General features: G+C 38.6%; 1 protein-coding gene across 1 annotated transcript in view; it reads left to right on the forward strand.

Annotated features, from left to right (window-relative positions):
* The window catches only part of LOC135706610 (uncharacterized), a 65,059-nt gene that overhangs the window by 36,981 nt on the left and 4,144 nt on the right, over nt 1-23,934 (forward strand). Inside the window, exon 4 of the mRNA XM_065228258.1 lies at nt 17,783-18,168. Within this exon, the coding sequence (XP_065084330.1) occupies nt 17,783-18,168 (386 nt within the window). The remainder of the gene's footprint in view (nt 1-17,782; nt 18,169-23,934) is intronic.

The following is a 23,934-nucleotide window of genomic DNA, read 5'->3' on the forward strand; positions in this document are numbered from 1 at the left end:
TTACCCAAAGGTGATGTCTAAACAACAACCTCCTTCACCCCCTGCCCCCCCTTCTCCACCATCGCCCCCTCGTCCACCTGTTCCCCCTACTCCAACCGTTCCCTTAAAAATTTCTGCGACCCCCCGCCATAAAGCTTACCCAAGCGACTCAAAAGGTCCGTGGGTTGTTTTTTTCCGGCCCAAACAAAAACCTTTGAATATTTCTCGGATTTCGAAGGATCTGACAAAACATTTTTCGGCCGTAACCGATATCTTTAAGGTAACGTCAAACAAACTGCGCGTTACCGTTGATGACCTGAAACAGGCAAACCGGATTGTTGCCTGTGAGCTTTTTTCGATCGAATATCGAGTCTACGTCCCCAGTTGTGACGTAGAAATTGAAGGAGTGGTCACCGAATCGAGTCTGACTTGTGAGGATTTCCTGCAAGTCGAATCTTTCGGCATTTTCAAAAACCGTGCCCTCCCGAAAGTCAAGATACTGGACTGCATTCAACTGCAGTCAGTGTCGCACATAGGCACAAAAAAAAAGTATACCCTCTCAGATTCGTTTCGTGTGACCTTTTCAGGATCGGCATTACCTGACTACGTCACAATTGGGAAGGTTCGACTACCTGTACGCTTGTTTGTACCGAGGGTAATGAATTGCTTGAAATGCAAACAACTAGGTCACACCGCGGACTTTTGTTCCAACAAACCGCGGTGCGATCAATGTGGGGAGGAGCATACGGAGGGTCCTTGTCATGCTACCCCAAAATGCGTTTACTGTAAGGATGCTCCGCATGCTCTGAGTGATTGCCCGAAGTACAAACAGCAGGGAGAAAAACTAAAGCGGTCTTTGCAAGCTCGCTCTAAGCGCTCGTTAGCAGAAATTTTAAAAACGACCGCTTCATCTTCCCAAACCACCCCAAAAAGCAACAACACATTCCTCCTCCTGCCAGATGATGATCAGGGCTCTGACTCAGAGGTGGGTGAGAGTAGTCCTTTTGTCTTTAATGGCAACACGAGGAAGCGGTCCAAAATAAACGTCACCCAAAAACCTCGTAAGGCCTCTCGTATGGACTACCAACCTACCTTGACAAATTTAAGAGGTAGCGGAAATGTACCGAAACCCCCACCACCGGGATTTAAATCTTGTAATTTTAACAAGGACTTTCCGCCACTTCCGGGATCATCTAAAACCCCAGATATCCCAGTTTTTCAGCCAGAAAAACAGCTGAATAATCAGCAAGAACATGATGCCATGTTCACGTTTTCTGAAATTGTGGAGAGCATCTTCAATATATTCAACGTCTCTGACTCAACTCGGAACATTATTAATTTAGTGCTTCCATTCGTGAAAACTCTTTTGAAGCAACTAGCTTCTAGGTGGTCCTTCCTTGCATCGATCATATCCTTTGATGGATAATTTTCCGAATGAGGTCGGGGATATGATCTCTGTTCTTCAGTGGAACTGTAGAAGTCTTATACCGAAACTTGACACATTCAAATTTTTAGTTCAAAACTCACTTTGTGATGCATTTGCTCTTTGTGAAACATGGCTTTCTTCAGACACCGATCTCCCTTTCCACGATTTTAACATTATTCGCCTTGATCGAGCAGATTCGTATGGAGGGGTGCTTCTCGGGATTCATAAGCTCCATTCCTTTCATAGAATCGATCTGCCTTCCGTGACAGGCATTGAAGTTGTCGCATGTCAGGTAAATATTCGAGGTAAAAGCCTCAGTATTGCCTCAGTATATCTTCCTCCAAGAACTGCGATTTCTCGCCAAGGTCTCTCAGATATCTGCTCAGCTTTATCTGAGCCTCGGTTGATATTAGGAGATTTTAACTCCCACGGTACAAGCTGGGGGGAACTGTACGATGACAACCGCTCAACCCTGATATACGACCTTTGCGATAACTTCAATATGACAATTCTAAACACTGGGGAAGTAACACGAGTGGCCAAACCTCCAGCAAGAGAAAGTAGATTAGACCTCTCCCTCAGTTCGAGTTCACTATCGTTGGATTGCTCGTGGAAAGTAATTCAAGATCCCTACGGTAGTGACCACTTGCCAATCAAAATTTCTATTACCAATGGTTCATCTTCCACTCGCTCGGTTGACATCGCGTACGACCTCACGAAAAACATCGACTGGCAAAAATTTGCGTCCGCGGTTCTCGGTGGTACTGATTCGGTTGACATACTCCCTCCGCTGGATGAGTACTCCTTTTTATCGCGACTTATCGTTGACTGCGCTCTTCAAGCACAGACGAAACGCGTTCCGGGTGTTTTCGTTCGCAAACGACCTCTCACTCCGTGGTGGGATAAGGATTGCACCGACGCGAACAGCGAGAAGTCCGCCGCGTTTAAACGCTTCCGCAAACACGGTAAGGTCGAGGATTTCGAGCGGTACACCGACCTCGAGAAAACTTTTAAGAGCTTGATTAAAGCCAAAAAACGCGGTTACTGGCGTCGGTTCGTCGATGGTTTGTCGAGAGAGACTTCGATGAGAACACTCTGGAATGTCGGCAGGAGAATGCGCAACGCGTCATCACCGGTCAACGAAGACAAGGAGTACTCAGACAGTTGGATATTCAGCTTCGCGCAGAAAGTTTGCCCGGATTCGGTGTCGGTTCAAACCAACGTTCGTGATAGTCCGTCGGGTAGTAACGAAATAGATTCTCCGTTTTCGATGGTGGAATTCTCACTTGCTCTCCTCTCATGTAACAACTCAGCTCCAGGAATGGATAGAATCAAGTTCAACTTGCTCAAAAATCTCCCAGACGTCGCGAAGAGACGCTTGTTGAACTTATTCAATCAATTTCTGGAGCACAACATTGTTCCGGATGATTGGAGGCAAGTAAGAGTTATCGCCATTCGAAAACCCGGTAAACCCGCGTCGGATTATAACTCGTACCGTCCCATCGCGATGCTGTCCTGTATACGGAAATTGTTGGAGAAAATGATTCTTTTTCGTCTAGACAAATGGGTCGAGTCGAATGGTTTACTTTCAGATACGCAATTTGGATTTCGGAGAGGCAAAGGAACGAGCGACTGTCTTGCGTTGCTTTCAACTGAAATTCAACTGGCCTATGCGCAAAAACAGCAAATGGGTTCAGTTTTCTTGGATATTAAGGGGGCTTTTGATTCTGTTTGTATCGATGTCCTTTCGGATAAACTCCACGATAGTGGGCTTTCACCAATTATGAACAACTATTTGAGCAACTTGTTGTCTGAGAAATATATGAGCTTTTCTCATGGAAACTCGACAACTTCACGAATTAGTTACATGGGTCTCCCCCAGGGCTCATGTTTAAGCCCCCTTCTTTATAATTTTTATGTTAAAGACATTGATGGTTGTCTTGATGAAAATTGCTCGCTAAGGCAGCTTGCAGATGACGGCGTTGTGTCCGTTATAGGGCCAAGTGCACCAGACCTGCAAGGACCATTGCAAGATACCTTAGACAATTTGTCTACTTGGGCTATGAAGCTGGGTATCGAATTCTCTCCGGTGAAAACTGAGTTGGTTGTTTTTTCTAGGAAGCATCATCCTGCACAGTTACAGCTTCAACTAAAGGGTAGAACAATCACTCAAAGTATATCTTTCAAGTATTTAGGTGTCTGGTTCGATTCCAAATGCACATGGGGAAAACATATTGCGTATCTAAAACAAAAATGCCAACAAAGAATCAATTTTCTTCGTACAATTACCGGAACTTGGTGGGGAGCACACCCGGAAGATCTTATCAGGTTGTATCGAACAACCATCTTGTCGGTTCTAGAGTACGGTAGCTTCTGCTTTCAATCCGCGGCGAAAACACATATTTTGAAGCTGCAACGAGTTCAATACCGTTGCCTCCGAATCGCGCTTGGCTGTATGCACTCGACGCATACGATGAGCCTCGAAGTACTCGCGGGTGTTCTCCCACTGACAGACCGTTTCGCTGAGCTGTCTTTCCGGTTCCTCATCCGTTGTGAAGTATTGAATCCTTTGGTAATAGAACACTTTGAGAAGCTACTCGACCAAAATCCTCAAACAAGATTCATGAGTTTGTACTATGAGTACATGACGCTGGAGGTTGGTCCTTCTTCATTAATCTCCAATCGTGATTGCTTCCAAGCCTTCTATAGTTCCTCTGTAAATTTTGATCTGACCATGATGCAAGAAATCCATGGAATACCAGATCACCATCGGTCGATGGTTGTTCCCTCAATTTTTGCAATCAAGTACCACCATGTAAGTAACGATAAAAGATTTTTCACAGATGGGTCAACCATAAATGCTTCCACTGGATTTGGTGTATTTAATCAATTTCATAGCGCCTCCTATAAACTGCAGAAACCATGCTCCGTATACGTTGCGGAACTCGCAGCTATATTTTACGCAGTAGAGCGAATTGCCTCACTACCTTCTGACCATTATTTCATTTTTACGGATAGTCTTAGCTCATTGGAGGCTATTCGTTCAATGAGGCCGATGAAGCACTCCTCGTATTTCCTGCCTGAAATACGATCTAAACTGAGTGCTTTATCTAACTGCTCCTATACTATCACCTTAGCTTGGGTCCCATCTCATTGCTCAATTCCGGGTAATGAGAAAGCGGACTCGTTGGCTAAGGTGGGCGCTATGGAAGGCGATATTTTTGAGCGACAAATCGCCTTCAATGAATTTTTCTCCATTGCTCGTCAGCAAGTCCTCATCAGTTGGCAACAAAAATGGAATGATGGTGAATTGGGAAGATGGTTACATTCTATTCTCCCACAGGTGTCGAACAAACCATGGTTCAAAGGGTTGGACATGAGCCGCGACTTTATACGCGTTATTTCAAGGCTTATGTCCAATCACTGCTCGTTAGACTCGCACTTCTATCGAATTGGGCTCTCAGGCAGCAATTTATGTGCGTGTGGCAGTGGTTATCACGATATCGAGCATGTTGTTTGGTCGTGTACCTTACACCGTGTTGCCAGATCTGAGTTATCCACATCCCTCAGGGCCCGAGGAAAACAACCCGCGATACCCGTTAGAGATGTCTTGGCGAGCCGAGACCTTGACTATTTGAATTTAATTTATGTGTTTTTAAAACGGATAGATTTGAGGATTTAGAAGTTAGTGTCATCTTGTGTTCTCCCAAGTTGTTAGCTACCCATCGGTGTACCCCCATGTTTGTCTTTTTCATCAGAGTGTCGCCTAGTTCGAGATCAAGAGCACATTGCTCTCCAAACCTTGTGTTCACAATCCCTACCCTGCCATCCATTTGTTACAATTTGTTACCCCTAACCTCGAGATAGCCGCGAGTAATCGGCCCCCGCTTTACTAACGTTAGTTTTAAGTAATTTTGTTATCTAAACAATGAATATCGGCTCCGCAAAGCTACAGCAAATGAGCCTGGAAAAATAAACGAATTATTAAAAAAAAAAAAAAAAAAAAAAAACTGCAGATTGCTTGAAAGACAAGGAACTTTTTAGGGAATTTCGACTTTTTGACTTCCGGTCAATCGAGGTATAAAATTCCTGCCCAGGAATTTGATGGAAAACTGCCAGGAGCCGATAGATCGGGATTTTCGTTTCAAGCGTGCAGGATCGAATCGCGACGTGCTTGCTCCGGTGAAGCCATGATGTAAACAAATGAAGTTATCCTGACAAACAATGCCTACTGTGATTCTATACACTCTTAGCTTAATTCAGTGAAATTTTGAAATTGTTTACTCAAACAATGCCTTAATGGTAGTGTGTTTATTGTGTCCGGATTTTTCGTGTTCAACCTTTAGTTTGTGTAAGCTATAAAAAATCACGTAAGTTCAGAAAATTACGTAGAAGTGGACATATCTTTCCAGCAATTCGCAGAACTTTCCACAAATTTAGGGAACTTCATAGAGACTTAGGAATAAGTTAAATGGAATTGAATTATAGAAACTTTATAGAAGTAGTTACAGGAAACTTCGTATAAGTATTATAGAATTTTTCAATACGATCTCAACAAAGTTCTCTGGATGTTTTTCAAAGTCTTGAAATATGAAAAGGTTTATTCAATATTATTCTGAAGATAACAGAATTTCAAATGTTTTCAAAATTTAGACATATTTTCACACTACATGAAGATATTTAACCTTTATAGGAGACGTTTTTGTGAAGCAAAAACGAGAAGATGCAGGCCAACTATCAGCCGTCAATAGGCGATACATTAAGAAATTAAAAGTCGCTACAGAGTTTATTTTAGATAATCTAGAAAAAAAAAAAATATCCCAATTCCTCTATGCAATGTAAAAATGGTTTGTTCAGGTATTTATTTCTTAAATTATCTGGGGTAGGCCAGATCTAGTTCTGGGGAGGGAGGCAGGCCCTCTTTTATTTACGCCAATGCTGGTTATCCAAATCAAACCAAATGTTAAACCGGAAGTTAAATGAAAGCAAAGCAAAGCAAGTTCGAACATTAAACATGACAAATTCATCCATCGGCCACCGTATCTCAATTTTCTATTATTGCGCAAATATATGGATGTATCCAATCTTTATTTAGACCAAGATTTATCTTGTTTTGAAGTTTCTATTATATATTCAGTTTGTGGAATTACGTTGAATAGGTCTAAAACTATCATTTTATCCGTGGTATGTTGAAATATTGTTAACTGTGCTTCTAGTGAGTCAACTTATGATTACATCACCAAACATCGAGTTGATGCATATTAACGATTATTTTCGTTAGTAAATAGTGCTTAACTTTGATACAGCTAGTTAGGAGTCCCACCCTGGGACCTTGACCATAGTGGTCGAAAAAAAAAAGTTTGTTGTGATTGTGTGTAGCTCCTCTTTTGCCTTTTCAAGCAACAAGGATCAACCTTACCATGTTTTTATGTTAAAAAGTAATTGGAGTAGTTATTTGTGTTGGGATTTTTGAGGAAATTTTCATTTGACGGCAATTGAGAAACATATGGAAATCTTGGATATTGCAGGTATCGATAAGCACTCGATTTAATTTATCGTTCTGCTTACAAAATTCTTACGAATGAAGTTTACCACAGTTTTGCTGTGTGAATCAAGGTGATGAATTTGTTAAAGTTAGCTATATAATTATGGAAAAAGCACATAAATGGTTAAGGAAATAGTAAGACATGAGTTCAGGAGTGTTAGGAACACATAGAATTATAAACCACGGTAGAATCATTCACAAGAATTGACAAGGCCCTTTCTCATTTTACAGCTGGTATAATCAATTTGACAGATCGATGTCCTTCTATACCACTTGAAATCACTGAAATGGGGTCGATTTTAGATGATCGAGTTCCACATATGTTATGTGCCTAAATGCTTCTAATTTGGGCCCATACATAAATTCATCAATCGAATAAATTTTCAATAGCGACCAAAAATAGCCATTAGTACCGTCATAATGACGCGTTCATATAGATGGAATTGATAAATAGCAGATTTTTAGCGATGGACCCAATCTTAGATCCATAGGCCAACATTAGAGCCATCTTCTCTATATATATATAATTTAAAGACAGTCCCTTAAATTTAGCTGCAACATGCCATGCCACGGATTCCCCATCCTAGCTGAGCCGAAACAAACCAAGTTAATATAATTGTTTTATTATTGATTTTCTTGGTCAAATAATGCTTGCGGAGTAAAGATTCCAAAAGATAACTGAGTTGTAAATTAATTATTTTCTTGACATTCAACAAAAACAAAAAGGGTTCGCATGCATTTAAAGAAGAGAGCATAAGAAAATTCTACAGACACCAGCTTTTCCCCACATCAAACAAACGATAAAAAAGAAGATAAAAGAAAATAAGTTGTCAGCAAAGTTGTAGCTATGAAAATTTCTGCATGTGCAGATAACAAGCAAACTCACAGAGCTACACCCCCACGAAAATATGTGTGCTTAGGGGAAAAATGGTGCAGGCTTAGAAAGCGCTCAAATAACAACTGTAGATGTGATAAAAAAACACTAAGTTGAAGCACCCTACTGGTCATGTTTTAAAGAATTAGTCAACTTTGAGATTGAGAAATATATTCGAACCTTTTCAGCTGGATCGTTAAAGAGCTGCAAATGTTTTAAAGACGGAGTTAACTACAAGAGAGAGTAATTACTTTTGAGTAATTCAGTTAGGTTACACAAAGCTTAAGCTTGATTTACTTGCCTTTACGACCTTTTATTTGTTTTATTTTGAGATCCACTAAAAGTGGTTTGGCTTTTCAACCTTTTAAGCACCTTCCGTACCTTCTAATTTTATTCGACCATTTGTCCATTTGAACCTTTTGTCCATTCGACCGTTTGTACCTTTGACCTTTTTTCCTTCGTCCATTTTTTCTTCAACTTTAAAATTCTAAATAGCTAGAAAAAAATTCTAGAAGGCCTAAAGTTGTCCAAATGGATTGAAAATTTCAAACGTCAAAAAAGGCATAAGAAACCAAAACAAAAACCAGATCGAAAGTTTTTCATGAAGTGTTTAAAAATATATGAATATTTGTTTTAATTTTCAGCAACAAGTTTTAATCTGAAATTTATGGACGTTTTTATACAGAATTCACTGCAAATATCTCGGTTGTTAATTCACCTCAGTCTTGATAATCACAACATGGTTTCTAATTCAGATCAGTTTTCCATTGAATTTCTGCGACTCATCTAAGGTGTGCCCACAACAGTACAAGTGTGCACATTGGTAAACGCTTCCAAGAATGATATCTCAAAACGTTTCATTACAATTTCCGAGTATACAACATTTCATCTTTTCCATACAGTGATTGCCTCATGCCTTTATATTTCCGTCAGTAATTGTAATGCACATTTTGTATACACTCTAATGCACATTCTACAACCACTATCATCATATTAGTAGACGCTTTTCCCACGGGACCTCCGAGGTAAAATTCCATCATCGTCAAAATACCAGAAGCATTAAAATGCTTTCCATGCATCGACAAATATGAACGCATGCACAATTCAACATTACTCCATAAACATACGGACGAAGGAATTCCGCTCTGGTTGAGCTTCATTCTGGCACTGCTAAACAAAAACGCTACAAAACTTCATCGCCTCTGCACTGCTAACCAGGGAACGTTAGGTTTGTTTAGCTATAGAAAGGCAGCGAGATGAGCGATGAAGTTGGGAAAGAGTTATGACATTCGTTTAAAGCTACCCGTTTCCTATCTGGCTCGTTTTTGTAGTAGCTTTGATTTATGAATGTACCGTAAATACGACAAACGAGATTTAACACCCACTATCATCGCCCTTTTGGCGATGGTGTGATAGTCTATGTCCTGTGTCTATTTAGCATCCATTGTCCAACACTGTTCGTTAAACGGAATCTTTTAATCCTTTGTTGACCCATTCGACGTGACTGTTGGTAAGGGGCAGCCCTCGTGGTCAACAGTTTCTTCCTCTTAGAGATGGTTGGACTGAGAGCGTTTGGCTTTGACTGTGAACCTCTAGCTCCACAACAGCCACAGCATCCCAGCAGTGGCGAGAAGGCAACAGTAAGCAGATTTATTAACCATATGGAACATTTAATGAGTTAATAACGTACAGCCACAGTATACAGGAAGAGTAATGAGAGCTTGTTTCATGGAAAAATCACTGCTCTAACCCAGGCGACAATATTTCATTCGTCGCTATTCCCACATGCTCGCATAAAACATATTATGGAAGTTTAATTTAACTTTGTAATCATCGCTGATTTCATAATGGAACATTTCTCCACAGCATCCTTTCAGAATATTGGTGTTGCTATACCTACCCACCGGCGTCTCTTTGACAAATTACGAGGAAAGCTGCGCTTCACGTGTGAGGCGATATGACCCCGTTTCTAATTAGTGATGAGTTAATTAGTGTTGGTAAAATTATCTCAAAGGGAAAAAGGTTTAAGTTGAAGCCTGTTGACGTTTCTTCTTATTCTTCTTCTAGATTATTCAATTTCAACAGGAACTTAACACCACATCAGCAAATCAAACTAACTGTCTCCAATACGGTTTGCTTGAAAGCCACATCTTTATTACCTAAACTTACGAAGCCTCCATCTCATTTGAAGCACTACGATGTCATTGCTATTTAAAGTAAATTGTCTTTTCTTGTATTCATGTGTCAATAAACAAGATTCAGTTTCATACATACATACTCTTACACCTGAACAGAGGTGTGACAAAGGATTGATTTATTGGATTCTGAAGCATCGTGTTTAAATCATTGATTTAAATAGGTTCGATGAATCTGTATCATCTTGCCCCTTAAATGCTACACAATAGGCAAGGCCATTTTGATATATTTTGCGCTTCTCTGATGTGCAAAATATATCGAATAGCCAAGAAAAATGGTGGAGGTATGTCTATCATTTTCCAGGATGCTTTCACTGGCTGTGTTAGATTTTATTACATTAGATTAGACAAAAAGTATGCTGGGTGATAGTTGCCGTGAATGAATATGCATTGGCGTAGCTTATGGAGGGGTGCCAAGAGGGCCAGGCCCTCTCTAGAATTATCTGCCCCCCCCCCCCCCCGCAGAATTTTTGGCCTTTTTTTGACCCACCGATGTTTTGTCAAGCTTGTCAAGTTCGATGTTACTATTTACAGCGATTAGTAATAATGGATCACAAACAAAATTTTATTAAAGTCCTTTACGTTGACTACTTTTCTTGTGTTTTGGACTAGATGAAACAATTTTGAGAAATTATATTATATCGATATCTAATCGATGGCATAATAAGACGTCTTCAGGCTCTACAAATTGGCCATGCGCCTAGGAATTTTTCTTTTACTTCTGGGAAGTTCGCAAAACTTCAAGGACTTCTATGAAGTCCAAGGAACGTCGTAGAGCTCGATGAAACTTAGTTGAAATTTTGAGAACAACATAGATCTTCAGAAAAAAATCGTAGAAACAAGGAACATGGAAAAGTTCTGAAAATTGCGTAGAAGTGGAAAATTTATTTAAGTTTGAGGAGCTTCGTAGAAGTTAACTGAACATAATTTTGTTTCAGGGAAGCTCATTATTAATCGGGAATTTCTATTTAATTTTAGGGAACTTTTTTGAAGCCAAATGGACTTGGAATAGTTGTGGAAATTAAATACAAATTCAAGAAATTTCGTTCATGGAATTTCGCGGAAAATCATCGAGACACGTAGAAGTTTTGCGAATTTCGTAGCATTTTGAGGAGCTGCGTAAAACTTCACATAAGTGTAAGGAATTTTGAAAAAGTTCAGGGAATCTTGCAGAAGATCTAAAAATAGTTCAATAAACTTCTAAGAACTTCAGGGATCCTCGCTTCAGTTTAGGGAACTTCACTGCAGTTTGTCAGAGATCTTACTTCAAAAAAGTTCTATGAACTTCTAGGAGGTTTTGGGAACTTCATTAAATTTCAAGGAACTTTCTAGATGTTCAAGAATATTTGTAGATGTCTTAGGTGTCCTTTCAGAAGTGCAAAGGTGTTCAGAGAGCATCGTAGAATTAGGAGATAAGGAAAAAATATGGAATCTGGAATAAATTCAGGGAACTTCGTAGAATTTTTTTTTTCTTTAACTTTATTAGAGAGATTTTTAGCCGTTGGCTAGTTCATCTCTATAAAATGGGAGGCCCCAGAGGGGGGTTCCGCCAGCAAATTTTGTTACGGAGTTGGCTTACAATTCACATGTACTCAAATAGAAGCAATTAAAACAGATTCCAGTAAAAAGACTAACAATACAGGCAACGAGAAGAAAAAAAAACAATCTGTTACATCAAAGTTAGGTAGGGTTTTGAAAGAGATCGGAGCTCCACCGTAGGAGGGGTAATCCCCCGTCCGGTAGAGATGTACCGTCAGCCAAAACAAAGTTAAAAGGACCTAAATGTTGTTGTATAACCCAGCGTCCTTAAGGAAATAAATAACTGTCGCTAAAGTGGAAGGTTCGTCGCCCAGTATGTCCCTAATGCGGTTGGGAAGTGCGTACTGCTCCCTTAGTTGTTGGTATTGCGGACACAGGCATAGGATGTGTTCCACCGATGCAGTGGTTCCGCAAACGTAGCACATTCTGTGGAACTGCGTCCCACCAAAACTATGTGAGATCCTTGTATGGCCTGTCCTAAGACGAGAAACCACCTTCTGTCCCGTAGTTTCGACATATCCGTCCACTTGCTTGTCGTTCCTTTGATTCTTCGGATGAAGAGGGATTGGGATTGGCACCACTCTGCTTCCCAGGCTTCCCACATTTTGCTGACTATCCATCGCTTTATGTCCTGTAGTGGCACTTCGTCGGTGTAACGGGGGCCAGCTGGTCCAGACCCTGCCAGGCTGTCGGCTTCGCTGTTGCCTGGGATACCGCAGTGCCCAGGGATCCAGGAAAACAGATGTAAGGGCTTTTATCACGCTGCACGTATCGGGCAGCACCAGTATGGGCCGGTCCGAGGGTGTTGTAACGGCAACAAAGATGGCCGCAGCTTCAGCGGAGAAAACCGAGCATTGTGGTGGTAGGCTGCTACTCATCGGTGCTGAAATTCCGGCTACTCCAATTCCGACCCCGGCTCGGGAAAGCGATCCGTCTGTGTATATGTGGGCATGGGTTGGATAGTCCGAGCCTAGCAGTTTGGCTATTGTTCTCTTCAGCGCTGCAGAGTTATCTCCAGCCTTGAACCTGCTTTTTATCCGACTATCGATTTTTTGTGGAGGTAGAACTTCGTAGAAGTTGAGGAAAGTGTAGATGTTCAGGAAACGTTGCATAAGTTTCAAGATATTCTTTCAGACATCCTTCCTAGACAGCAGGAAATATTCAAAAGATCTTCATATAAATAGACGAAGATATTAGTAAAGTTCTCTGGATATTTTTCCAAAGCTTCAGGTTGATGAAGTTCTGAGAATCTCCAACTGTTTAATTAAAATTAAAATATTCTTTCAAGACTGTAGAACTGTTTAATTAAAATTAAAATATTCTTTCAAGACTGTAGAATGTTCTTGAAGTATTCAAAGTTTCAAAAGCCTATTGAATGTGATGGAATCCATTGACTAGATTCTACGGACTTGATTTAACATTCTCTATACGGAAGACCCGTGCCTTGGTGATTTAGCTATATTGTCAAGAATTAGCCTCCAACAGCTGAAATTCGGGCATAAACTTCAACGAAGAGATGGAAATTTCTACATACACCTAATATGTATAAATTTCTATCTCTCCGATGAAATTTATGCACGGAATTCAGCTGCAGGATAGTTTGAATGGCTTCGCACATAAAAAAGCCTGTGCTTCCTGTATTTTTTAATTAAATATTAATAAAAAAAAGCTCTTACCCGTATAAAATGCGTGTAAATAAGGAATTGGTACCGAATGGTGTTAACCAAAGCTAACTCCATTTAAAATAAAAATAAATATCCCAATGCTTTTGTAAAAATTAATTCAATCATTACCTAGTTACAAACAGGGACACAATGCTTCAGGTTAAAAAGTCCATTTCTTTCGATTAGAATTAAAGTCTTGATTTTGTATATAACTCCGAATGTGAGTTCGTCTCATGCATCGAATAAAAAATCCCGTTGAAATTAAATTATAACTTGATTTTTTTCATTTTTTTTTTGTCAGATGTCAATGTTTTTCGAAATTTTGAAATCTTGATTTTATCTTTCTTTCTTATCTCGAAGAATTTTCCTCTAGAAAAATACTGTAAGTCTCAGAATCTTGGGATGTTTCCCAAGATTTTAAAGGCCAGGAGATTCACAGCTTGTCTAATTTTTTTTGAACAAAATTTCATCGAATTTTTTGTAGGCATAAGTGTTTTGTGGAGATTTATGAAACTTTTGAAGAGGTCAAAAATATAATTAATAAAATTCTCATTCAATTTGTTTTTAATATTCACGTACTATATTTTTATTAAATGACTGTCAAGGAACGATCTTGCATTTTTATCTTAGTCTTAGAATAATGACAATTGATCTAATTTCGTAAAAGTCAATGTTACATTTCTATTTGAAGAATTTATACTTACAATCTGGGACCACATTGCGCATCTCTAAACGAAACACTCTTTGTACGAATGATTGTATGAAAAAGTTTTTCGTTTCGAGATGCGCAATGTGGCCCCTGTATAAGAGATATATATTTTTTAGGTAAAAAATCTTGAAAACAAATGAGTTTGTGATCTCAAAATAAATTTTTATTTTAACATTCAGAATGATATGAATTGTGCATGGACAAATATCTTGAACATTTTTCTAAGTACTCAATGTATAAAATTTATTCTGTGTGCACTTTACATATGTTTCAAATAAAGAATTTTAGAAACTTATAAAAATTCAAACTCCTATAATCTGATTTTGGTTCCTATGTCTGAGATTTTACTGATGATGAAATATTCAAAATTTAAAAAAAGCTAATTATAGAATTCATGGAATTAACTAACTCTGAGAATGTTCTTCAGTTTGGGATGCTTACATTTATGCGATCCGGAAGCTATGTGGTTTCATTGCAAACGACAAACGATCATTGCGTGTTCAAAATCAGTAAGTTTTTAAGGCTCTCCCAATCAAGGTCCGAATCGTTGTTATGAAATAAATATAATCAAATGTATTGTTTCACCATTAACATAAACAATAACAACCTTCCACATAATTTTTCTAGCTAAGGAACTGTGAATATTACGATGTAAAGTGTACACGAGTGCAAAACATACTGTTCAACTCTCTAATATCTTTAAAACGATCATCAAAAGGGAAATCAAAACTGATCAGCTTTTTCTGTGATCGATCTGCTCATTATCCCTCCAATACCAACTGGCAACGTACCGCTTTGCCAGGTTCCTGATTGACATAAATATCGATTCTTCGAATTTAGATTCCAATAGCAAAGTAGATCTGCAATTTATTTTGCTGAAATTCAGTAAAACAATTGTCGAGGCTCAGCTAACAAATTAGGTTATTGCTGAGATCTCAGCTAGCAAACATATATTTTGCAGAGATATCAGCAAAAGTAATACCGACGCAATCGGTTGTTGGAGATTTTACCGAGCTAGATTCAGTTTGTAGAAAGCCTAGAAGTAGCGTTTTCAAAATACTTGAAACTTCAACTGGGAAACGGAGCCGAGGATTGATGAACGATTCAGAAGATTGCCGAGGATTGATGAACGATTGATTGAAGATTATGAACAAAATCGACTTTGTTGCACTCGATATCCCTCCACATATGTCTGGCCCTGGGCTTTCGTAAACGTAATTACGCCCTGCTTACAATACATTATGTATGACGATCAAAGAAGGACACCAGTTGCAATTGAAAGTGTTTCAAACTATATTCCTGACCCATTGCTCCTGTCGATGACGACTTTGGTGCTGCACAAGATATAACTTACAACATTTAGCCTGACCCGTTGAAATGAATTCAATTTCTTACGCAGTTTAATTCCAATAAACTTGAAATTGTCATCCCTTCTGATTAGTTTTTATCGTATCAATTTTTAATATTCCAAAGTAGGTTCCGCAGGCTCTTGTGCAGCGAAAACCAATTAGCATCCAAAGCTGGACTGGCTCTAATACAATTTACGGACGCCTCGAAAGAGCCATATCACGCAAAATCTCCTGCCGTGGCACATTGGAATGCTTCCTTGGGTGCCACAGTCTGAAGTTTCTTATTCGTAGATAGGTATATACCAAGCGGTATGTAGCGCATTACAATGCATTCGGCTTTGAAGCTGAACTCAAACAAAATACTTTACCGAACGTTGTACACGTGGTGGTGGCATTCCGCGCGTATAAACATTAGACTGGCCCACATTTATATGGGGGAAATTTTTTATCATTTTTTGCTACGGGCCAACCTCTAAATTTGTGCCATTAGGTGAGAAGAACCACTCTCTGAAAATTTCAGCTCATTTGGATGTAACACGAGCTGCCGCTTTTGATTTAAAATTTATATGGGGATATTGGTTGAAATGTATGGAGAAATAATATTCTTTCACTCTTTCGTGTATAGAACTGGTTTGCCCTTAACACAGCATTACGATTCAAGTTAGTTTTATGGAGATATTAATTAATTGTGTGCATTCTGCTCGTATATTGCAACAAATTACAGGCATGTTATGCAACGTATCGTATAAAAGTTCGTATTTTCCACAGGCCAACATCCAGGCTCGTGTCTTTGGGTGTGATATCCACTCTCTGAATGTTTCAGCTCTTTTTACGTTACACGGGCTGGCGCTTTTGGTTTAATGTTCATATTGGACATTTGGTTGAAATTTGAAAGTCTTGAAAATCTGAATCAAATCGAGAATAAGGAAACTTTTTATGATCGATAGAGTGTACCTAGGAGTGTTATTTTTTCATGTACTTTATCCAAATTCCCCATACAAAATTCAAACTAAAAGCGCCAGCTCATGCTACAACGAAATGAGCTAAAACTTTCAAAGAATGGTTTTCTCACCTAAAGGCACAAATCTAGAGGTTCGCCCGTGGAAAATTAGATCTTTTATTTTTGTGGGCCAGTCTAATAAACATGGCTTGGGTACGAAATGTAGGGAAAGAATTGCACAGAAATTATCCCAATAAAGAAAAGAGCAATTTAATACATTACAAACTTTGTCCAAATAACGTTGACGGTGATGAAGGATGGTGGTGGTACATCAACAGGTAGCACCGAAGTTTATGAAACAAAATACAGGTATCACGAGAGCAATCAATCAAGGGAACGTTTTGAGCAGGGAAGAACAACGCTAAAAGCTATTTTCTCAATAATATTTTCGGTGCCATTTCAACATGACGATTTCCTGATTTTGCTAAGGCTACATCACTCCCGTTTGGGCGAAGGTAAATTAAATTAATAATAATGATAACAGAGAACACAGCCACCTTTCGAAAATCGATACTCACTGACACTGGTGGGAGCTCTTTGTTCCAAATCAATAAAGTATGGTCGACAATATGAGGTAGTCGCAGCTTTTCGAAAATATTTGATTGATGATACAACAACAAATTGCATTCGGTGGTAATTCCATTATCACCCGTGTGCCTTATCCCGGCAATTGAGTTACAATGACAGTCATTATAATTGGATTTTCGTGAAAATAACCTTTGACAATTTAAACGCATGAAACATAAAACACTGAAACGTATAAAATAATCTAAATTGTCTATTTCGAAGCATTACTAACTTACAACAGGTATCATCAATTTGTGCGATAAGACTTCCACTTTGCACTTCCTCTACATGCAACGAGTGGGGGTATAACTGATGCGATATCATTCCGGTAACCGTGGCTATCGCTTAGGTTTCAACCTTGAGTGTCACTAAGTAGTGTGAATGTCAACAGCCAACCCCGCCAAGAAGGGTCAGGTGCAATTTAGCAGGGCAGTTTCTCAGTTATTTTTCTGATGCCACCCTCTGAAGAACAAAAGAAAGAAAAGAAAATGCTCTCCACATTGCAAAAAAGCGGGCAAATGACAAGATAGGACAAAATGCTGGAATTTATCGTAATCTAATATCAGATTGCAAATTTACTTGAGTATACAAGCTTTGCGCGCCCAACGGGAGATAAACCACGCTCGTCGTTCGGTTTGGGACGTAATGTAACCGGATTACATTTCACTCGTAAAACATTTTCTATTGAACGGTGGTCGATTCTTTGGAAGAAGCCTTTAGAAATCTATAAAATAAGGTGCTATATAATTTTCCCATTGCCATATTTTGCAACTAAACAAGCAGAAACTGAACTTTAATATTTAAACACCCACCGCACTGTTGTCACTCATCTCGCTCCGTGCAAACTCCAACATGTGGGCCATTTTAATCCATCAAATGCGACTGCACTGTCTAACAACTGACTCCCTTTCTCTTTCTCCCCGAAATTATTGCAGACTAAAGCGCAGCCCATCCAAGCTAACCCCAGCCGACGCTCTGTCGCTGCTGGCACTGCTAGAGTCCCGTGATCCGTATCCCGCGATGTCCGGCTACTTCCCGCTCGTGCCAGCGAACGGTCCAAACGACGTGCTGCCCTACTCGCCCAACTCGGTCTATCAGGACATTCCCCTTTCCCTGGCATTGGCTCAGCTCGGTGGCGGCGGCGGCGGTGGTGGTAGTCTGCATACTTCCAGAAATGTTGCACAGTTGGCACCCTACAGCGATGACGAGGGTGAATGGATGAACACGTGGACCGAGCCTGCCGTTGACTATCTGGGCTTCCCGATGGACGTTGACACACTTTCCCGGCTGGACCATCGCGACACGAAGCCCTCAAAGAATGGTAAGATGCTGATGGGCTTAGAATGGTAGATTTATGTTGAAGGGAGGTTTGAATTTGACGGACAAAATGGCTAGGGTAGAAGAGGCTGTTGTAGCTATGCTTATTCAAGTGATAGAACTATTTCACAAATGTTTTGGATGATACCCTGAACACGTCGTTAAGCAAAATAACCATACACATTTTATTAGGGAGCCCCATAATGAAACCAATGGTTTCAAATTTCTTCAAAACAACACTTGGAATCTGATTTCTCAAATCTAAAAGATGTCTCAGAAGTGATGAATTTCTCAAGTGAGTGTGACAATTGTCGGCAGCCTCTTTTTCAGCAACCTTTCCATTTGAACTGCGTGTTAACCAGCTGTTCTATTATCGGCAACTTGAAATCATCCGCATTTTGTAGAGCGGATATTTCATGATAAGAAAATTCTGACATAACAATATTGCTCAGTAGTGAACATTTAACCAGATTATAACTCATAGACTAAGGAATAACGTTTAAATTTCAGTTGCCGAAAACAGTCAATGGGTGCCCAGCCATCATATAACCTTATTCTTTTTTGAATTCTCATTAGAATTCTCTGGAAATCCTCCTTAAAATTCACATGCTATTCATTCTTCTCACGATACGCATAAAATCTCCTTTGAATCACCTAGGAATTCAATTCAAATCTTCTGTTGAGTTAGTTTCTTGTAACGTCCACAATCGAGAAAAACCAGGAATTAACCGGGAATTTGATTTTCACCTATAATAAATTTTTAACATGTAGTTAGGTATTTGAAATTTAAATATATACATGTACATGTAAAAAATATGGAATATTCAGCCCGTTATTTCTAATATTTCAATTAGAATCTTGAATAATTCATCAAGCTCGAAATTATTTACTCTCCTCAGTTCGGGACTTAAGAGTAAGATCTAAAAAATAGCAAGTTTCCGGTAGGACCCAAGTCTGGTCTTGTGGAAGGTCCGGAACATCCGTATAAGTGGTCAATTCATAAAACTGATCTTACAACTCCGTGGTTTTTCCGAAACCACTCATAAACGTTTTATCACAATTAATTCGGAGTTTTGACCAGACAATGGATGCTGGGGACCACGGGATGGTCCAATTATAGATCCGAAACATCCGTAAAAGTGGTCAATTCATGAAACTGATCTTATAGCTCCGTGCTCTGAAACTGATCTTAGAGCTCCGAAACCACTAATAGACGTTTTATCACAATTAATTGGAAGTTTTGACCAGACAATGAACGCTGGGCACGACGGGATGGTCCATTAAAGATCCGAAATATCCGTTAAAGTGGTCAATTCATGAAACTGATCCTAGAGCTCCGCGGATTTTTAGAAACCACTCCTTGACGTCTTATCAGAATGAATTCGGATTTATGTTCGTTAAAAAATTCCGTTAAAGCACCTAAAAATTATAAAATAATTAAATACTACCTAGAAAAATTTAGTACCTATATGAGCAGTTCTACAAAAAAAAAACACAGAGTGATGAGATCAGTTTTCTAAAACTATCCATTTTAACGGATGTTCCCGGGGTCCATTTTACAATCACAACTCCGAGTTCATTCTGATGAGACGTCTACGATCTTCCAGAGGAGTATTCATGATCTCCAGGGTCTATTTTCCAATCATAATTATAAGACGTCTTTGAATTGACCACTTGTACGGATGTTTCGGATCTTTCGGAGGACCATTCACTGCATAATGGTCCCAAAGCCGTATTTAGGAAGACAAAAATGTTTCCGCCCAAACCGTCAGTTTGAGGTATGTGGGTATATCAGGAAAGTTTCTTCATATGTTTTGGCCGATCTTTTTATGTTAGTGAAATAAGGGTGGTTCATAAAAGTGGTGAATTGAAAATACATTAATTTTTTTATTTTTGAGATAGACCAATGCAATGTTTTAAAAAGTGATAGAACAATCAATTCGAAGCAACTTTGCTCAAGACACCACATTTCTAACTCTTATGGTTCATGTGTTATGATTTTTATTTTTAAACAAGCAGGTTAGGTGGCTCCTAACAAAACAGATTTCTTTTCATACGTTCATTTCTCGTAAAAACTTTGTTCTAAATACTTTTAGAACTTTTTATGACGCATATTTTGGCTGGAGCAACTATATTGTTGTCTCCTTTATTTGATAAGGTTTCGGAAAAACCGCAGATGTTTAGGATCAGTTTCATGAATTTACTACTTTTACGGATGTTCCGGATTTTGCGGTGAACCATCGCGTGGTCTCCAGGGTTTATATTCCGGACACAACTTCGAATGCATTCTGATAAGACGTCAATGAGTGGTTTCGAAAAATACGCGGAGCTTTAGGATCAGTTTCATGCATTGACCACTTTTACGGATTTTCCGAATCTTCTAGTGGACCTAGTCCCCAGTGTCCATATTCCAGTCACAACCCCGAATCCATTCTGATAAGGTATTTATGAGTGGTTACAAAAAAAACGTGGCGCACGAGGATCAGTTTAATGAAGTGACCACTTTTACGGACGTTCCGAATCTTCTAGAGGACCATCCCGTAGTCCACAGCGTCCATATTCCGATCACAACCTCGGGTTCAGCTTGGTGAGCCGTTTATGAGTGGTTTCGAAAAAAACAAGGAGCTCTAGGATCAATTTCATGAATTGATCATTTTTACGGATGTTCCGGATCGACCGGTGAACCATCCCGTGGTTCCCAGAGTTTATATTCCTGTCACAATTCCGAATTAATTATGATAAGACGTCTATGAGTGGTTTAGAACAAACCACGGAGTTATAGGAACAGCTTCTTTAATTTGCCAGTTTTACGAAAGTTCCGGTACTAACGGTCGACCAGGGTTCATATTCCGATTACAACTCCGAATGTTTTTCTGATACAACGTTGATGCCAGGTTTAAAAAAAATCGCGGAACACCAGGATCAGTTTCACCACTTTTACGGATGTTCCGGATCTTTCGGTGGACCATCCTGTAGTCCCCAGAGTCCAAATTAAGGTCATAACTCCGAATTTATTGTGATAAGACGTCTATGAGTGGTTCTGAAAGAAGCACGGAGCTCTACGATCAGTTGCATTAATTCACCACTTTTACGGATATTCCGGATCTTCCGGTGAACCATCCCGTGGTCAACAGGGTTCATTTTCCGGTCACATTTCCGAATTCACTCTGATAAGATGTCTATGAGTGATTTATAAAAAAAAAAACCACGGAGCTCTAGGATCAGTTTCCCGCATAAATGCAAACTATTGCTTGACCTTACCAAAAATGTTTGAAGAAAATTTGAAATCCCTGCTTAACTTTAACTGAAACGGTTATGGAACTTTACATGAACTTTAAACAAAACAAAAGTGACCAATAGTGACATTTATTGATCGGAAAGATATGGTTCCAATCATCCGTTATTACGGTATTATTCATGCTTTATAAAAATAAAACAAATTATTTAAGGATGACATAAATTTGTTATAAAAAAATAAGTATGAATTGAATAAGCAAGAGAACGGTCAATGTCTAACCTCCATTTCCACACTCTGCAGATCACGAATTTGTTATTAGATCGCAAACCTGAGGCACAGAGAAAAATGTTCAAAGTACCGATTTTAGACTTTTTTTTTTACAATTTTTAAAGATCTTGGACAAAATATGAAGCGATGCATTTAGAAACATGAAGAACTGCAGTCTAAAATTAAATGTATATAGATCTAAGTCAGCCATGAGTATTAGACCTGCTCATTTTAACTTGTTGTTCATGTTAATTTGAACTTCTGTGCAAGTTTTCAGCAAAATCGGTGATGATTTAGAGGTGCTTCAAGTTAATTTTATGTTTTTTAGGTAATTTACGGCTTATAATATTTGTATTTCGTGACTGAAACGACGAAATCTGCTGTAACAACTTTCATAGCGAAGCTTAATGTGTTATCTACCAACTTTGTGACTAGAGGTTGACTATTCAAAGTGATTTTATTGAAGTTTGACTTAGTGTCATGCTCGAAGATATTTTAAAAAGTGGAGAATTTTAAAGTATTTGTTCTACGAACTTTCCACCCATATGATATAAAAATGTTTAGTCTACGGCATGATGTCCCTTATACTGTTTTAGAAATTTCGTTCAAACAAAGTTTTCGTGTAGATTCCATAGATTGAGAGATAAAAATCAGAAAAGAAGCCGTTTTAGCTAAAATTCACAAGACAACAGAGCCAAAGATTTTTCTCATTTCTGGTTATTGGACAAATTTCGAGAGCTTGAAAATTTTCCTACACCATTTTTTGTCATTATACATTGAACCAACCGGGAAAGGTAATTTTTACCAGAAAATTTAAGTAACCTCTTCAAAATAGGAATTCAATAAGGTTCACGTGCCGCACATAAAATCCAACTACATGGTAATGAATTCCACTGGATTCACTGGACCAGTCCACATAACATGCTGGTGAAGGTTAAGTAAAATTCAAGTAATTTTTTTTCGTAATTTCATGGTATGAACAATTTCTTGTCGTATTCGTAATTCAAAAATGGCGATAGAAGAAAGTGCGCTTTTGTCGTTGTTGGATGAGTTGGAATTACCAGGCTTCTTCATGTTTTCAAGTGTTATTTTTATAATTTTTATAAATTAACACTCATTTATAAATTGAAAATGAAATTGAAGAATACGGGAATGGATTGTTCGAGGTGCATACAATCAACAATTGACGAACTATAAGGGTGCTACTATACGGTTAAAGTACTTCAACTTCGAGATCATCAGTGTCAGTTGTTAAATAATGAAAATTAGTGAATTTTCCTAGAATGCAATCATTTAAAGTCTCAAATAAACCGAAATATATATCTATAGTATATCACCAATTCACTTTATCGTTACAACAAAATTCAGTAGCATTTCCCTAGCAAAGTCCAGCATCAAAATGACAGCAAATTGAAATCAAGTTTTGATATCAACATCAAACTGAAATCCTAGTTTGATTTCAGTTTATGCAATTGAAAAATTTTGTTTTCATTTTGCTGTACATTTGCTCTTCAAAAATATGTTGTTGCGGGTTTGTTTTCATTCCCAAGTAGCAATTCAGTAACCATTTAGCATCCACTCTGATTTATGATGGTTTTATAACGGCAATGAACAATCCACTTAGTTTAAATATAGCATTTTAAAGTGTAAAACATTCCTGCTTAGTAATTCAGCTTTTTGCTGTTTTAAAAACCTTTTATAGTCTGGCAAGAAAGTCAAAAACTGTCTTGTTTTAAAAATAAATTTAAAACAGTTATCAATCCCTCCTTAAAACTGTTCTATAATTCAAGCATAAACGTCATTAGCAATTGTTTATTAATGTCATTATAAAATACTTTATAAACGTGTTCTATCATTATAAAAGCAACCATAAAACTATTAGGTTTTGCATTAGAGAAAAAAGCATTTATTGTTGCTTTTTAGCCTTTTTAAAAAGCATCATTAACTCCCCAATTACTTTGTTTACAAATTGAGCTTAAAAGATGGTTCCTCATATTTACTAAATGCCAAATCTATGACAAGGAAATCTCGAAGGGTAGACGAAGTAGGATGAAAAAATCAAGTCAATTTCAGATAAATTTACTTCTTTAGAAGAACCAGCGCACCACCAACGACTGACCATCTGTCGGAGAAGAGTAAAGTGAGTGGGGCCCTCGAACTCATAAAACATTGTCTAAAGTTGAAAAACATACCAGCCTTCTCCAGATCTTGCGATGACAATCGAAATAACAACCGACAGCAAACCACTGAAACTGTTAGTTAGCG

This window comes from Ochlerotatus camptorhynchus, unplaced genomic scaffold, assembly GCF_037179485.1.
Source record: "Ochlerotatus camptorhynchus isolate MF236.1 unplaced genomic scaffold, CSIRO-AGI_Acam_v1.1 ptg000284l, whole genome shotgun sequence".
NCBI lineage: Eukaryota > Metazoa > Arthropoda > Insecta > Diptera > Culicidae > Ochlerotatus > Ochlerotatus camptorhynchus.